We start from the raw sequence: 19,054 nt of genomic DNA, 5'->3' as shown, positions 1-19,054 counted from the left end.
TTGGCCAGCCGACTGTGTTCAGTCTGCACAGCCAGCACTGTCTAATACGCACATACCCAGCAGAAAGCTGGATAGAAATATACTGTGGTGGGCCAGCATTAATCCATGTGGGAGGAAAGGAAGACAGAAAAGATGGAGAGTGAGGGGGGGAGAGCGTACATGTGCGCGAGAGAGAAAGCTAAATAACATAAGCCAACTCTCTCTCCATCCCTCCCTCCCTCTGCCTGTGGTGTGTTATGATAGTGATTTTATAATGTGATGACTTCCCTACTGTACTGAGACCGTACTGAGTCCGTACTCTACTGTAACCGTCTGGCAGGCATAAACAAACACCTGGAGCAGGCCAAATCAAAAGGAAATATTCAGGCGTCGCCGTGAAGCTCAGTGAGATATTGAATCATAACAGTCTAAGGTTCTCCTTAGGGGAAACAGAGGAGGGAAATGGGCCAATCGCATCCCAACGTCTTGACAATCATAGCAGCCACAGCAGGTGGTGGAGGGGGGAGGAGAACAATAAGTTAGATTCATTTAGCAGGACAATAGCAAGGGTTGATGATGATGTGAGGTTCTGGCAGTGCAGTGGATGTGTCATGTTTGGATACTAAGAGAGAGAAACCCCACCCTGTCCCACTATCCCTCATAGCATCATCCACCCGACCCGACCCCACCACCCCCACACTACCCTCCCTCCCCCACCCCTCCCATCCCTGTCTGTGGTGGGCTGTTTATTTGGGTGCAGCAGAACTGTACAGCTCGTAAACATACACCTTAACCACAACTATTATTCTCCTCTAGAGAGGAGAAAGGGCTGAGTCAGAGAGAGAGGAGAAAGGGCTGAGTCAGAGAGAGAGGAGAAAAGGGCTGAGTCAGAGAGAGAGGAGAAAAGGGCTGAGTCAGAGAGAGAGGAGAAAAGGGCTGAGTCAGAGAGAGAGGAGAAAGGGCTGAGTCAGAGAGAGAGGAGAAAAGGGCTGAGTCAGAGAGAGAGGAGAAAGGGCTGAGTCAGAGAGAGAGGAGAAAGGGCTGAGTCAGAGAGAGAGGAGAAAAGGGCTGAGTCAGAGAGAGAGGAGAAAAGGGCTGAGTCAGAGAGAGAGGAGAAAAGGGCTGAGTCAGAGAGAGAGGAGAAAAGGGCTGAGTCAGAGAGAGAGGAGAAAGGGCTGAGTCAGAGAGAGAGGAGAAAGGGCTGAGTCAGAGACAGGAGAAAGGGCTGAGTCAGAGAGAAAGATCTGATTCAGAGCAATGAGGACTGGAAGATGACTCTGATATTATGTATCCCATGGGGATGTGAAACGTACTCCTCAGCCTTAAGTGTCGCGTCGCCTATTTAGCTAGCTTTTGAGGTGATGTGATCGGCTAAGATCTTTGATGGAGGATGGTGTGTTTGTGCGTCCGCGCCATGTTTGGGCCGAATCAGGAGAAAGTGGTACTCGCTAAGCAAGAAGCATGACATCCTTCACAATTACTTGTTCTGATATTTCTTTAAAAAATAAGAATACAAATTAATATTACTGGACTGTTGGAGCTAAAAACACCTGCAATACCATCTGTAAATATGTGTATGCGACCAATACACTTTGATTTGATCTACTTTCTCCTGAAGCATGAGATTAATTCCATCAAAGAGTAGAATTAATTCTAACAATGAAGTCTCCATGTCAATTAACTCTCTATAACAATGTCACAAAGTTATTTGAGCTATATAAAGTTAAATGATTGCAGAGGGGGAGAGTGCAGTAACCAGACCCTCTGTGCCAACTTTACCCTATAGGATTCAGGTCACCAAGTGGTATCTGAGAAATGGGGACTTGGTGGAATGGGCAGAGACAGACAGACAGCCGCTGGTGTCAGTCAGTCTAAGATGGGATGCCTGCACTGCTGTTGCAGGGGAGAAACCATCACACTGCATTATTGTACTACCATTAGACTCCACTACCGTTAGACTCCACTACCGTTAGACTCCACTACCGTTAGACTCCACTACCGTTAGACTCCACTATTCATTCTCCTGACCTAGGCCAGATGGAGGAAGGCTAACATAGTATTGGCAGTTCACATGATTTTAGTTTGATTGATTCTCTTTTATCTGTGGTAATGCCATTTTAAGGAAGTTCTTCAAGTGTTTTTAAAGTGACAAGGTTTAAAGAGTTCTCAGTGGCTAAAGCCTCTCTAGAGATTGTGATAACGTATCACCATCTTTCTGGGCCTGAGGATGTAGCTCTGTGTCACACTCCTCCTCCCCACCCATCGCCCCAGGAAATGATGGACAGGGTGACTGGGCAGGCTATTCTAAATGGAGACTGTAGTTAAAGCACTGTGATGGGCTGAATAAGGAAACAACACATTCTGTGGGCTCCACTGCTCACACCCTGAGAGAGGGACAAGCACCCACGTAAACACACACTGTGCGACAGCAGCTGAGGCAGGCTGGCAGGCACGCACACACACACACACACACACACACACACACACACACACACACACACACACACACACACACACACACACACACACACACACACACACACACGTTTAAAGAGGAACTCTCTAAAGGTAGATTTAACCCACAAACACCAAACATCATCAGGAAAGAGAGAGGACCCAGAGAGGACCCAGAGATGACCCAGAGGATATGTCTTTAGCCAACCAACATCCAAACCAAAATATAATTCTAATGAATTGCACGCACACATAAGTTGACCTGCATGTCATGGACTAAGAAAGACTAAAGGAAATCCTCTTACGTTGTGTTTATCATCTGAGCTGGTGTGGATCTACTCTTCCTCTCTACATTACACCAGGGACTAGCAGAGATGAGGCCTGCAGCCACGTCAAACACATGTAGTACTCCCTGAGGGGAGGGGACGATCAGAGATAAGGCCTGCAGCCACGTCAAACACATGTAGTACTCCCTGAGGGGAGGGACGATCAGAGATAAGGCCTGCAGCCACGTCAAACACATGTAGTACTCCCTGAGGGGAGGGGACTAGCAGAGATAAGGCCTGCAGCCACGTCAAACACATGTAGTACTCCCTGAGGGGAGGGACGATCAGAGAAAAGGCCTGCAGCCACATCAAACACATGTAGTACTCCCTGAGGGGAGGGGACGATCAGAGATAAGGCCTGCAGCCACATCAAACACATGTAGTACTCCCTGAGGGGAGGGGACTAGCAGAGATAAGGCCTGCAGCCACGTCAAACACATGTAGTACTCCCTGAGGGGAGGGATGATCAGAGATAAGGTCTGCAGCCACGTCAAACACATGTAGTACTCCCTGAGGGGAGGGGACGATCAGAGATAAGGCCTGCAGCCACGTCAAACACATGTAGTACTCCCTGAGGGGAGGGGACTAGCAGAGATAAGGCCTGCAGCCACGTCAAACACATGTAGTACTCCCTGAGGGGAGGGATGATCAGAGATAAGGCCTGCAGCCACGTCAAACACATGTAGTACTCCCTGAGGGGAGGGACGATCAGAGATAAGGCCTGCAGCCACGTCAAACACATGTAGTACTCCCTGAGAGGAGGGACGATCAGAGATAAGGCCTGCAGCCACGTCAAACACATGTAGTACTCCCTGAGGGGAGGGGACGATCAGAGATAAGGCCTGCAGCCACGTCAAACACATGTAGTACTCCCTGAGGGGAGGGACGATCAGAGATAAGGCCTGCAGCCACGTCAAACACATGTAGTACTCCCTGAGGGGAGGGGACGATCAGAGATAAGGCCTGCAGCCACGTCAAACACATGTAGTACTCCCTGAGAGGAGGGACGATCAGAGATAAGGCCTGCAGCCACGTCAAACACATGTAGTACTCCCTGAGGGGAGGGGACGATCAGAGATAAGGCCTGCAGCCACGTCAAACACATGTAGTACTCCCTGAGGGGAGGGACGATCAGAGATAAGGCCTGCAGCCACGTCAAACACATGTAGTACTCCCTGAGGGGAGGGACGATCAGAGATAAGGCCTGCAGCCACGTCAAACACATGTAGTACTCCCTGAGGGGAGGGACGATCAGAGATAAGGCCTGCAGCCACGTCAAACACATGTAGTACTCCCTGAGGGGAGGGGACGATCAGAGATAAGGCCTGCAGCCACGTCAAACACATGTAGTACTCCCTGAGGGGACGATCAGCGATAAGGCCTGCAGCCACGTCAAACACATGTAGTACTCCCTGAGGGGAGGGACGATCAGAGATAAGGCCTGCAGCCACGTCAAACACATGTAGTACTCCCTGAGGGGAGGGGACGATCAGAGATGAGACCTGCAGCCACGTCAAATACATGTAGTACTCCCTGAGGGGAGGGACGATCAGAGATAAGGCCTGCAGCCACGTCAAGCACATGTAGTACTCCCTGAGGGGAGGGACGATCAGAGATAAGGCCTGCAGCCACGTCAAACACATGTAGTACTCCCTGAGGGGAGGGGACGATCAGAGATAAGGCCTGCAGCCACGTCAAACACATGTAGTACTCCCTGAGGGGAGACCGATCAGAGATAAGGCCTGCAGCCACGTCAAACACATGTAGTACTCCCTGAGGGGAGACCGATCAGAGATAAGGCCTGCAGCCACGTCAAACACATGTAGTACTCCCTGAGGGGAGGGGACGATCAGAGATGAGACCTGCAGCCACGTCAAATACATGTAGTACTCCCTGAGGGGAGGGACGATCAGAGATAAGGCCTGCAGCCACGTCAAACACATGTAGTACTCCCTGAGGGGAGGGACGATCAGAGATAAGGCCTGCAGCCACGTCAAACACATGTAGTACTCCCCGAGGGGAGGGGACGATCAGAGATAAGGCCTGCAGCCACGTCATACACATGTAGTACTCCCTGAGGGGAGGGACGATCAGAGATAAGGCCTGCAGCCACGTCAAACACATGTAGTACTCCCCAAGGGGAGGGGACGATCAGAGATAGGCCTGCAGCCACGTCAAACACATGTAGTACTCCCTGAGGGGACGATCAGCGATAAGGCCTGCAGCCACGTCAAACACATGTAGTACTCCCTGAGGGGAGGGACGATCAGAGATAAGGCCTGCAGCCACGTCAAACACATGTAGTACTCCCTGAGGGGAGGGGACGATCAGAGATGAGACCTGCAGCCACGTCAAATACATGTAGTACTCCCTGAGGGGAGGGACGATCAGAGATAAGGCCTGCAGCCACGTCAAGCACATGTAGTACTCCCTGAGGGGAGGGACGATCAGAGATAAGGCCTGCAGCCACGTCAAACACATGTAGTACTCCCTGAGGGGAGGGGACGATCAGAGATAAGGCCTGCAGCCACGTCAAACACATGTAGTACTCCCTGAGGGGAGACCGATCAGAGATAAGGCCTGCAGCCACGTCAAACACATGTAGTACTCCCTGACGGGAGACCGATCAGAGATAAGGCCTGCAGCCACGTCAAACACATGTAGTACTCCCTGAGGGGAGGGGACGATCAGAGATGAGACCTGCAGCCACGTCAAATACATGTAGTACTCCCTGAGGGGAGGGACGATCAGAGATAAGGCCTGCAGCCACGTCAAACACATGTAGTACTCCCTGAGGGGAGGGACGATCAGAGATAAGGCCTGCAGCCACGTCAAACACATGTAGTACTCCCTGAGGGGAGGGGACGATCAGAGATAAGGCCTGCAGCCACGTCAAACACATGTAGTACTCCCTGAGGGGAGGGACGATCAGAGATAAGGCCTGCAGCCACGTCAAACACATGTAGTACTCCCCGAGGGGAGGGGACGATCAGAGATAAGGCCTGCAGCCACGTCATACACATGTAGTACTCCCTGAGGGGAGGGACGATCAGAGATAAGGCCTGCAGCCACGTCAAACACATGTAGTACTCCCCAAGGGGAGGGGACGATCAGAGATAGGCCTGCAGCCACGTCAAACACATGTAGTACTCCCTGAGGGGAGGGACGATCAGAGATAAGGCCTGCAGCCACGTCAAACACATGTAGTACTCCCTGAGGGGAGGGGACGATCAGAGAACCGGCGGATTGGCCCGGATAAACCCAGATCCCAAACAAACAGACAGACACCTTGAGGGACCTGACCTACTGATGTTCAGTATCATAGGGAACAGAATTTCACCTAGATAATGTATAATAATATCTATAAAACGCTTCATCAATTATTGATGAAGCGTTTTATAGATATGTGCATTGGCATAACCTTCACACACAGTATCATGACATTTGCTCATGAATCATTTCTTATAAAATACCTTAAAAGTTTAATTTAATTTAAAGTGTGACCCTCTATATGTAAATAGTATGTCTGTCTGTGGAAACCGTTTGTTAATGAATAAGCCAACACCAAGGGAGGAGGGGCTGTGCCAGGCCAGACTGTCTGAGGTAGCTAGGTGCCATGTAGCCCAGGCCTCTGTCTGTGGAGGAGGGGCTGTGCCAGGCCAGACTGTCTGAGGTAGCTAGGTGCCATGTAGCCCAGGCCTCTGTCTGTGGAGGAGGGGCTGTGCCAGGCCAGGCTGTCTGAGGTAGCTAGGTGCCATGTGACCCAGGTCTCTGTCTGTGGAGGAGGGGACATGTGTTGGGTGACAGGGGGACAGAGACACCACGACATCACCTGAGTAGTGATGTCGTCCTCACACACACACTAACAAATACGGCCACACACATACTGAGAGAGAATAGGAGATGCCTGGAAGTCCCAGCTTTTCTGGCCTTCAATATTTTGCCCTCATCGCTCTAATGAGGGCTAGGCAGTACCGGTGAGCAGACATGCACGCACGCACACACACACACACACACACACACACACACACACACCTCTAAGCAAGGCAACATCACAGGGCTGATTCATACCACCTACTTCCCAATTACACTTCTCATCTGCAGACAGGGCAGGCACCACTTCTCATCTGCAGACAGGACAGGCACCATTTCTCATCTGCAGACAGGACAGGCACCATTTCTCATCTGCAGACAGGACAGGCACCATTTCTCATCTGCAGACAGGACAGGCACCATTTCTCATCTGCAGACAGGACAGGCACCACTTTGGACTGCCTGATGTGTTGAAGAAAGGACACAGGGATGCTACTCATCTCTGATAGGCTGATGGTTTAGTACCTCCTGGTACCTCCTGCAGGCACCGAGGGGTGGCCATTCTGTCTCCAACTGGGTAGGTCTTAGTCCAAGAGCAATTACACACACACACACACACACCACACACACAACACACCCACACACACAGCAACACACACACACACAGCAACACCCACGCACACACAGTGACACACACTTAAAAATAACTATTTATCCATGTATACTCCTCTTTTCAGGCTGTATTCATGTATTTCTTCAGAAGGACAAGATAAAGAGGTGACTGACCTCTCCCCTCCCTCCCACCTGTTGCAATCACCACTTCCTGTTTGGCCCTGTGCTACTTCCTGTTAACACCCACCGCGGGTGGTGTGTGTACACTGTGGTCTGTGTGTGTGTGTGTGTGTGTGTGTGTGTGTGTGTGTATACTGCGGTGTGTATTGCAAAGCTCTCTGTATCACAGTTACTGATGAGATAGAGTCCTGCACCGTTAGGCTGACACACATGGGCTCACATCACATACGTTTTAGGAGTGTTGACAACTTGACAGACTGATAATGAGCATGCTGTTAGAAAACATTATATTTTGGTATTTTTTTCATTAGTCCACTGTTGACGCAGTTTCACAATGTTTTACACGTCAGCAGTCAACTTTTCAAGATATTGGACTTTCAAGAAGCAGTGTCACCAGCCACATCATCCTGATGGTGAGAAAACCTGACTGCTGAAATGGAAAACATTTTGGGATTATATCAACAGTGGACTAATGACAAAAATAACAAAAGATGTATTTTGAGTGGATTTTCCCTTTAACCGTCTATAGAGTTGAAGGAAAATGAACACATGGAGCAACACAACACTTAAATGTGTGTTTAATTTGAACTCCTTTTCTACCTGTGATCTAATGAGATCAATCATGTTGTGGATGTAGATTTCATGACGAGGTAGTCTGCGGATGTAGATTTAACGACGAGGTAGGCTGTGGATTAAAATTTAATGATGATGTAGGCTGCGGATGTAGATTTAATGATGATGTAGGCTGCGGATGTAGATTTAATGAAGAGGTAGGTTGTGGATGTAGATTTAATGACGAGGTAGACTGTGGATGTAGATTTAATGATGATGTAGGCTGCGGATGTAGATTTAATGACGAGGTAGGTTGTGGATGTAGATTTAATGACGAGGTAGACTGGATGTAGATTTAATGATGAGGTAGGCTGTGGATGTAGATTTAATGTTGATGTAGGCTGCGGATGTAGATTTAATGATGATGTAGGCTGCGGATGTAGATTTAATGATGATGTAGGCTGCGGATGTAGATTTAATGACGAGGTAGGCTAGGGATGTAGATTTCTTGACGAGGTAGGCTGTGGATGTAAATTTAAATGAGGTAGGCTGTGGATGTAGGTGTAATTCCCTGACATCATCAGTGTTTCATAGGGCAGTCAGTCCGTCTGGTGATTCTCCTGGCGGAGTTCTTTACTCACATTGATCTCAGTAGATAGCTATCTGCTGACGGCTGGGCTGACGGCTGGGCTGGCTTTGTGTTGGTGTGTGTGTGTGTGTGTGTGTGTGTGTGTGTGTGTGTGTGTGTGTGTGTGTGTCAGCAGTCCGCCACCCAGAGCTAGGCATCAGCTGGCTACCTACTTCAGAACACTCATGCTCCCAGCATGCATTGTCTCTTGTCCAATTAATAATACAATGCGGTCAACTTTCAAAAAATACAACAAAGTCGTCTTATAACGTTGGTCAAAACTGTATATGAGAAATGTTTGTGTTGTTCTTATTCAGAACCCCCCCCCCCCAGTGTTCTCATAACTCCAGATTGAGTTCATTCATCACTAGCAATGACAATGTGCAATTCTTGTGTAGAAAGCACTTCTTATTAAATTCATACAATTCTCATACAGTTTACTGTTCACAGAGGGCCAACTGAGTAATGAATGGAGGAGAACATCGCTAGGTGTAACAATGCTAGGTGTGAGGGACAACAAAACAGAGCAGGAAATGGTAGCGCTCAACACTAATGAATCACGCAGGCAGCACACCTCTGTTGAAAGGCCTCAGAAACATTACATCATCTGAAGTAATGAAAGGAGAGATACCTTCTACTTTTTCAAAGTTAGAGTTCAAAAACCTGTTGGTGAGTGTGTAGATAGAGGAGTGTGTGTAAAAAGATTTCACGTCACACTATAATTGGCTCTTCAGAAACCTTAAAGCCAACGTCTCTATGTTTCCATGGTTACCTTTGGCACAGGAGCTGTTTTTGGTTTGTGTGTTGTGCTGTGATTGACTGGTGTTCGCCTGGAGGTTGGACACACAGCAGGGCTACTGGAGAGGAACCATAGAGAATCAGACAGTACATGATAGGGATGCCACCCAATCTGGCAACAATAAGGACACGGCAGGGGAAAATTCCACCCAATCTGGCAACAATAGGGACACGGCAGGGGAGAATTCCACCCAATCTGGCAACAACAGGGACACCGCAGGGGAGAATTCCACCCAATCTGGCAACAATAGGGACACGCAGGGGAGAATTCCACCCAATCTGGCAACCGCAAAAGGGAGTACAGCCAGGGGGACTCAGAGGTGCAGGCCGATTAATATTAAAAGGACGTGTGTGTGTGTGTGTGTGTGTGTGTGTGTGTGTGTGTGTGTGTGTGTGTGTGTGCTCAAGGCCTTTGCTCTCAGCAAATATATATGAGACCTCAGAGGTCAAAAGGTCAAACCAGAGTAGTTGGCATTAAGGACGGTGTCCAAAACACTGGCAATCTACCTACAACACTGGCAATCTATCTACAACACTGACAATCTATCTACAACACTGACAATCTATCTACAACACTGACAATCTATCTACAACACTGACAATCTATCTACAACACTGGTTGATGGTTGGAGAGTATGGTTCAGCTTTGATGGAAGGGTCCATAGCAACACTCATTAGCTGCTGTTGCTAGTGCGTGGGGAGGCTGGCTGAGCTGTCCCGGAGTGTGTTGGCATGTGGGGGTGGCACAGAGGGCACAAAGAGAGGAGGAGGAGGAGTGGACGGGAGAGGGCAACGTTTTAACCCTCTCTGAAGCACTTCATGCTCTCTTAAGGCTCTCAGATGGAAGGGTTTTCACTCAGTATGCTGCCTCACAGATTGGGCTACAGCAGAATCTATCCAAGGCAGTGCAGGAACACAGTCTGCTCTGCAAGTATGGAAATACCTTGCTCATATGAAACTCCAACCGTCTCATGTACCTCTCGATGGTTTTGATTTGCTGCAGACAGAAATAGAACAAGCTAGAGTTAAAATGTGTTGGTGACAAGAGAAGATACTGTCAGTAAATCGTGCATCTATGCCTCTAAACCATGACAGCAGTTAAAACAGAGGGTAACATGATCAAAGAGGTTACACTTTCAGCTGAGAGAAGACTCGTTTACGGTAATCTAATCGCTCCTCTGACTTTACATGGCAGGGAAGTTCATTAAATGTAAACACACACAAACACAAATGCACCCACTTCAAAGATCCCTCCCATCCCCACTATGACAGAAAGGTTAGGCAGGCCTTACCCTCCACTCACTCACCTTGTCAAGGTCATACAGGACTCCCTGGGGGGAAAAGCACACACACACACACACACACACACACACACACACGTTAGTTACTCCAAAGCATATTGCGGTTGTCTGACATCAAAAGGAATACGATTTCTATTAAAACAGCCTTCTCTCATGGAGAAGCTGTCTTCAGTTGGAAGAGCTGAAATGTGTTTGTTCTCTGACTAGCGTAGTAGCTACCAGCTTCAGAACCCAGATGAGAGGCATCTTATGTGAAATGTCACGATGAAGATACAACACCATTATCATTAACAACATTATCATCAGACTAATTAGAATGAGGAGACATGAGGTTCGATACACTAGCAGTGTTAATAACCCAGTCCTCTGGGACTACCGTTTCCCATATCGGATCCCAACACCAGAACATCTGATTCATATCATCAAGGGCTTGATGAATAGCAGACTAGTCAAGGGCTTGATGAATAGCAGACTAGTCAAGGGCTTGATGAATAGTAGACAAGTCAAGGGCTTGATGAATAGCAGACTAGTCAAGGGCTTGATGAATAGCAGACTAGTCAAGGGCTTGATGAATAGCAGACTAGTCAAGGGCTTGATGAATAGCAGAGAAGTCAAGGGCTTGATGAACAGTAGACAAGTCAAGGGCTTGATGAACAGTAGACAAGTCAAGGGCTTGATGAACAGTAGACAAGTCAAGGGCTTGATGAACAGTAGACAAGTCAAGGGCTTGATGAACAGTAGACAAGTCAAGGGCTTGATGAACAGTAGACAAGTCAAGGGCTTGATGAACAGTAGACAAGGGCTTGATGAACAGTAGACAAGGGCTTGATGAACAGTAGACTAGTTTAATCAGATGTACTAGCGGTTGGATAGATCCAACATGTGAAACGACAGGTCCCTGAGGACTGGGTTGAGAACCACTACACTACATAGAAGTGTATAGGGCAGGGTTCCCCAGCTGGCGGCCCGCGGGTCATTTTATTTGGTCCCCAGGTTTTCTGAGCCCCCCCCACCAAAACAAAAGTTTTATTTGTATTTCTTTTTTCATTGTTGGACATAAAAGACTGTTAAAACCCCAGCAAATCAGCTCCAAGTCATTTACATTTTGGAAATCTGTCCCAAAGTATTCCCACGCATAACAGGGGAGATATATGTGATATAAGCAAGGTTTGAAATTATTATGTTTTAGTCAAATATTACATCTGTCTGGGCTTTATGTGGTCAATTTGCAGTCTACAAATGACTTGTAATTACGTTCCGGCCCCCTGACCATCCTCTCGTGGCTGAATCTAGATGATGATCCCTGGTATAGGGTCTATGATGTATTTAGGATTGGACATACACTACAGTTAGTGTTGTTGATGACATCCTGTCTCACATCCTGTCTCACCAGTCTGGAGTTCCTCTTCATGTCCTTCATCAGAGAGGTGAGTTTGTCCAGCCCTGTCTGGTGCACCTCCAGATACTCACTGAGGGAGAGAAGGGGAGAGAGGGTGGAGGGATGGGTAGAGGGGAGGGAGAGAGTGGGAGGAGGGCGATACGAGAGGGGGAGGGAGAGAGAGGTGACAAGAGGGAAAGAAAATGTAGAAAGGGAGAGGGGAAGGGAGAGGGGAAACGAGAAGGGGAGAGGGGAAGAAAGGGAGAGAGAAAAGAAAAGGGAGGAGGTTGGGGGGGAGGAAGGGAGAGGAGAGAGGAGAAGAGGAGGGAGGAAGGAAGGAGAAGAAGAGGAAGGGAGAGGAAAAGAGGAGGGAGGGAGAGGCGAGGGAGAGGCGAGGGAGGGTGAGAGGCAAGGAGGGGCCATAACTTACTATACAGCTGTCAATACAGACATGTCACCAAAGTTATCATATGGGCCATCTGTGTGTGTGTGTGTGTGTGTGCCCAAGGGATGGAAACTATGTGAGAGGCGAGGCAGCATGTTTGAGTGATGAGAGGGGGAGGGAAAGAGAATGTGTGTATTAGCAACAGCTTCCATCTCCAAGCCATTAGACTGCTGAACAGCTAATCAAATGACTACCTGGATGACTTGTTTTACACTGCTGCTACACGCTGTTAATCTATGCATAGTCACTTTACGCCTACCTACATGTACATATTATCTCAAATACCTTAACTCACCTGTACCCCCTGTATATAGCCTCGCTATTGTTATTTTAGTGTTACTTTTTTACTTTAGTTTATTTAGTAAATATTTTCTTAAAACTGCATTTTTGGTGAAGGGCTTGTAAGTAAGCATTTCACAGCAAGGTGACAAATAAAATTATTTGATTTGAAAAGAGAGGGAGAGGAGAAATAGGGGTGTCAGTGGTGTGTGTGTGTGTGTGTGTGTGTGTGTGTGTGTGTGTGTGTGTGTGTGTGTGTGTGTTAGGGATGGGAATTGCCAGGGAACTCACGATACAATGTTATCACCATACTTAGGTGACAATTTTTTAAAACCTTATTTTAAATAGGGAGCCAATTTGTTTTCAGCACTTTTATTTCCATGTCTCTCTCTCGTCCCTCTGCAGCAGACATATACACTGCTCAAAAAAAATAAAGGGAACACTTAAACAACACAATGTAACTCCAAGTCAATCACACTTCTGTGAAATCAAACTGTCCACTTAGGAAGCAACACTGATTGACAATACATTTCACATGCTGTTGTGCAAATGGAATAGACAACAGGTGGAAATTATAGGCAATTAGCAAGACACCCCCAATAAAGGAGTGGTTCTGCAGGTGGGGACCACAGACCACTTCTCAGTTCCTATGCTTCCTGGCTGATGTTTTGGTCACTTTTGAATGCTGGCGGTGCTTTCACTCTAGTGGTAGCATGAGACGGAGTCTACAACCCACACAAGTGGCTCAGGTAGTGCAGCTCATCCAGGATGGCACATCAATGCGAGCTGTGGCAAGAAGGTTTGCTGTGTCTGTCAGCGTAGTGTCCAGAGCATGGAGGCGCTACAAGGAGACAGGCCAGTACATCAGGAGATGTGGAGGAGGCCGTAGGAGGGCAACAACCCAGCAGCAGGACCGCTACCTCTGCATTTGTGCAAGGAGGAGCAGGAGGAGCACTGCCAGAGCCCTGCAAAATGACCTCCAGCAGGCCACAAATGTGCATGTGTCTGCTCAAACGGTCAGAAACAGACTCCATGAGGGTGGTATGAGGGCCCGACGTCCACAGGTGGGGGTTGTGCTTACAGCCCAACACCGTGCAGGACGTTTGGCATTTGCCAGAGAACACCAAGATTGGCAAATTCGCCACTGGCGCCCTGTGCTCTTCACAGATGAAAGCAGGTTCACACTGAGCACGTGACAGACGTGACAGAGTCTGGAGACGCCGTGGAGAACGTTCTGCTGCCTGCAACATCCTCCAGCATGACCGGTTTGGCGGTGGGTCAGTCATGGTGTGGGGTGGAATTTCTTTGGGGGGGCCGTGCTCGCCAGAGGTAGCCTGACTGCCATTAGGTACCGAGATGAGATCCTCAGACCCCTTGTGAGACCATATGCTGGTGCGGTTGGCCCTGGGTTCCTCCTAATGCAAGACAATGCTAGACCTCATGTGGCTGGAGTGTGTCAGCAGTTCCTGCAAGAGGAAGGCATTGATGCTATGGACTGGCCCGCCCGTTCCCCAGACCTGAATCCAATTGAGCACATCTGGGACATCATGTCTCGCTCCATCCACCAACGCCACATTGCACAACAGACTGTCCAGGAGTTGGCGGATGCTTTAGTCCAGGTCTGGGAGGAGATCCCTCAGGAGACCATCCGCCACCTCATCAGGAGCATGCCCAGGCGTTGTAGGGAGGTCATACAGACACGTGGAGGCCACACACACACACACACACACATACTGAGCCTCATTTTGACTTGTTTTAAGGACATTACATCAAAGTTGGATCAGCCTGTAGTGTGGTTTTCCACTTTAATTTTGAGTGTGACTCCAAATCCAGACCTCCATGGGTTGATAAATTGGATTTCCATTAATTATTTTTGTGTGATTTTGTTGTCAGCACATTCAACTATGTAAAGAAAAAAGTAGTTAATAAGATTATTTCATTCATTCAGATCTAGGATGTGTTATTTTAGTGTCCCCTTTATTTTTTTGAGCAGTATAGTATGATGAGCAATATGTTAGTAACATCGAAACTCAATAAAATCCCAGTATCGAGTCACAATACATATAGAATTTGGAGAATAGTGGGAATTGCAATACATATTGTATCTGGGGGACTGAGTGGCACAGCGGTTTAAGGCACTGCATCGCAGTGCTAGAGGCGTCACTACAGACCCGGAGTCGATCCAGGGCTGTATCACAACTGGCCGTGATCAGGAGTCCCATTGGGCAGTGCACAATTGGCACAACGTCGTCTGGGTTAGGGGAGGGTTTGGCCGGGGCCGTCATTGCAAATAAGAATTTGTTCTTCACTGACTTGCCTAGTTAAAAAGATGGAGAACAAGATATGAAGGAAAAATACTGGAGTTTTGGTGCAGGTACAGCCAACTAGTGCAAAATAATATTGCGATATTGTTAAAATGATACGATATATCGTCAAAAATAATATGTAAATGTATTTATTTTTTCTGTGTCTGTGTCTGTGTCTGTGTGTGTGTGTGTGTGTGTGTGTGTGTGTGTGTGTGTGTGTGTGTGTGTGTGTGTGTGTGTGCTTACTCCAAGCCTTGTTTTAGGGCTCCATACACCTCCTCCACCCTCTCGGGTTTGGGCTCTCTGGAGCCACTGCTGGCCTTGTGCCCTGACAGATGGGGCTTCTTTGGTTTGGATGTGGGCTTCTTCTGCACTGCAGAGTTCCCCATGAACGAGTTACACCTGGACACACACAGAAACAAAGATCGGATGGTTTTCTTTGGGTCCTCAACAAAATAAATAGTCACAAAGGAGGTCTTTTTTAGGTCAATACCGCCATTTTGACTACTCACTCCATATGAGTCATGCAGTTGTCTTTTCATAACAGGATACAGAAAAAGCACACACACATCGCCTAGCGACAGCCCAATCTCCTAGCGACAGCCCTCACGGCAACCTGGCCCCAGTATAGTAGGTGGAGGGATAGGATTTTTTTTACTTATTTAATTTTTTTATTTATTTCACCTTTATTTAACCAGGTAGGCTAGTTGAGAACAAGTTCTCATTTACAACTGCGACCTGGGCAAGATAAAGCAAAGCAGTGCGACAAAAACAACAGAGTTACACATAAACAAACGTACAGTCAATAACACAATAGTAAAATCTATGTACAGTGAGTGCAAATGTAGAAGAGTAGGGAGGTAAGGCAATAAATAGGCCATGGAGGCAAAATAATTACAATTTAGCATTAACACTGGAGTGATAGATGTGCAGATGATAATGTGCAAGTAGAGATATTGAGACATTGCAAAAGAGCAAGAGGATAAGTAACAATATGGGGATGAGGTAGTTAGGTGTGCTATTTACAGATTCACTGTACCTATACACAGCCAACTGCTCTGACAGCTGGTGCTTAAAGTTAGAGAGGGAGATATAAGACTCCAGCGATTTTTGCAATTCGTTCCAGTCACTGGCAGCAGAGAACTGTAAGGAAAGGCGGCCAAAGGAAGTGTTGACTTCAGGGATGACCAGTGAAATATACCTGCTGGAGCGCGTGCTATGGGTGGGTGTTGCTATGGTGACCAGTGAGCTGAGATAAGGCGGGGCTTTACATAGCAAAGAGTTATAGATGAACTGTACTGGGGTCAGGGGTTAGTCTTCTTCAGAAGTCTACTAACTGCTCTAGTGGCGATGTGTGACATTCACATACTCTTTATACTATTATCTACCCTACAGTGATGAAACTGGTCTGAATGAATGAGGTCCTGACTCTTAAACCTCTAAGATTATGAACACATCATGAGACAGGTTCATACATACTAGGTTTCCAATGCAAGTGCATCTCTACCTCTGTGTTTCGCTACTAGTTGTAGATAATGAAGTAACGTGAACAGCTTTAACAACTAGTGTGTGATGGTGTGTAGTGTAGATTACAGGAACACAGCAGTGGTATCTTTATAATGAGAAATACAGTGACTTCAGGAAGCATTCACACCCCTTGACTTTTTACACATTTTCTTGTGTTACAGCCTGAGTAAAAACTTGATTAAATTGAGATTGTGTCACTGAGCTATACACAGCATCCCAGAATGTCAAAGTGAAATTTTGTTTGTAGATTTATAATTTTTTTATGAATAAATAAAAATTAAGCTGAAATGTCTTGAGTCAATAAGTATTCAACTCCTTTGCTATGCCAAGCTTAAATAAATAAGTTCAGGAGCAAAAATGTGCTTAAACAAATTGCATAATACGTTGGATGGACTTTTTCCCTGTTCAATAACAGTGGTTGACATGATTTTTGAATGACTACCCCATCTCTGTACCCAACACATACAGATAATTGTAAGGTCCCTCAATCGAGTAGTGAATTTCAAGCATAGATTCAACCACAAAGTCCAGGGAGGTTTTCCAATGCTTCGCAAAGAAGGGCACCAATTGGTAAAAAACAAAAAAAAGCAGATATCGAATATCCCTTTGAGCATGGTGAAGTTATTAATTACACTTTGGATGGTGTATCAATACACCCAGTCACTACAAAGATACAGGCATCCTTCCTAACTCAGTTGCCAGAGAGGAAGGAAACTGCTCAGGGATTTCACCATGAGACCAATGGTGATTTTATAACAGTTACAGTGTTTAATGGTTGCGATGTGAGAAAACGGACGATGAATCAACCACACTGTAGTTACTCCACAATACTAACCTAAATGACAGAGTGAAAAGAAGGAAGACTGTACAGAATAAAAGTATTCTAAAACATGCAACCTGTTGCAACAAGGCACTAAAGTAATACTGCAAAAACATTTGCAAAGAAAATAACTTGTTGTCCTGAATACAAAGTGTTATGTTTGGGGCAAATCCAACACAACATATCACTGAGTACCACTCTTCATATTTTCAAGTATGGTGGTGGCTGCATCATGTTATTGGAATGATTGTCATTGGCTAGGGAGTTTTTTTGTATAAAAATAAACGGAATAGGGCCTCACGAGTGGCACAGCAGTCTAAGGAACTGGATCGCAGAGCTAGAGGTGTCACTACAGACCAGGGTTTGATCCCAGGCTGTGTTACAGCCAGCCGTGACCGGGAGACCCACGAAGCGGCGCACAATTGTGTCCTTGTGTCCTCCTCCCAGAGTGCTAAGAACCTTGGCGTGATCCTGGACAACACCCTGTCGTTCTCCACTAACATCAAGGCGGTGACCCGATCCTGTAGGTTCATGCTCTACAACATTCGCAGAGTACGACCCTGCCTCACACAGGAAGCGACGCAGGTCCTAATCCAGGCACTTGTCATCTCCCGTCTGGATTACTGCAACTCGCTGTTGGCTGGGCTCCCTGCCTGTGCCATTAAACCCCTACAACTCATCCAGAACGCCGCAGCCCGTCTGGTGTTCAACCTTCCCAAGTTCTCTCACGTCACCCCGCTCCTCCGCTCTCTCCACTGGCTTCCAGTTGAAGCTCGCATCCGCTACAAGACCATGGTGCTTGCCTACGGAGCTGTGAGGGGAACGGCACCTCCATACCTTCAGGCTCTGATTAGGCCCTACACCCAAACAAGGGCACTGCGTTCATCCACCTCTGGCCTGCTGGCCCCCCTACCTCTGAGGAAGCACAGTTCCCGCTCAGCCCAGTCAAAACTGTTCGCTGCTCTGGCACCCCAATGGTGGAACAAGCTCCCTCACGACGCCAGGACAGCGGAGTCAATCACCACCTTCCGGAGACACCTGAAACCCCACCTCTTTAAGGAATACCTGGGATAGGATTAAGTAATCCTTCTAACCCCCCCCCCTTAAAAGATTTAGATGCACTATTGTAAAGTGGTTGTTCCACTGGATATCATAAGGTGAATGCACCAATTTGTAAGTCGCTCTGGATAAGAGCGTCTGCTAAATGACTTAAATGTAAATGTAACAATTGGCTCAGCATCATCCGGGTTAGGGGAGGGTTTGGCCGGCCGGGATTTCCTTGTCCCATTGCGCTCTAGCGACTCCTTGTGGCGGGCCGGGCGCATGCACACTGACACGGTCGCCAGCTGTATGGTGTTTCCTCCAAAACATTGGTGCGGCTGGCTTCCGGGTTAAGTGAGCAGTGTGTCAAGAAATAGTGCGGCTTGGCGGGGTCGTGTTTCGGAGGACGCACAGCCCGCGACCTTCGCCTCTCCCGAGTCCATACGGGAGTTACAGCGAGGGAACAAGACTGAAACTACCAATTGGGGAGAAAAAAAGGTCAAAAGTACAAAAAAATGTAACCGAATACAGCTATAATCACAGGCAAAATCCTAGAGGAAAACCTGGTTCAGTCTGCTTTCCAACAGACACTAGGGAACAAATTCACCTTTCAGC

General features: G+C 47.4%; 1 protein-coding gene across 5 annotated transcripts in view; it reads right to left on the bottom strand.

Annotated features, from left to right (window-relative positions):
* Positions 1–19,054, bottom strand: part of LOC115175377 (rho family-interacting cell polarization regulator 2) — a 100,412-nt gene that overhangs the window by 23,934 nt on the left and 57,424 nt on the right. For 3 of the 5 annotated variants that reach the window (XM_029734606.1, XM_029734609.1, XM_029734608.1), the window contains exons 3-6: positions 15,298–15,453; positions 12,022–12,112; positions 10,650–10,673; positions 10,286–10,339 (exon numbers count right to left, since the gene is read on the bottom strand). In XM_029734606.1, coding sequence (XP_029590466.1) covers positions 10,286–10,339; positions 10,650–10,673; positions 12,022–12,112; positions 15,298–15,453 — 325 coding nt within the window. The remainder of the gene's footprint in view (positions 1–10,285; positions 10,340–10,649; positions 10,674–12,021; positions 12,113–15,297; positions 15,454–19,054) is intronic. The other 2 variants (XM_029734607.1, XM_029734610.1) reach the window with 1 other exon arrangement.

This window comes from Salmo trutta, chromosome 36, assembly GCF_901001165.1.
Source record: "Salmo trutta chromosome 36, fSalTru1.1, whole genome shotgun sequence".
NCBI lineage: Eukaryota > Metazoa > Chordata > Actinopteri > Salmoniformes > Salmonidae > Salmo > Salmo trutta.
Note: the sequence above shows the minus strand (reverse complement) of the source record. Positions and strands in the feature narration are given on the sequence as shown.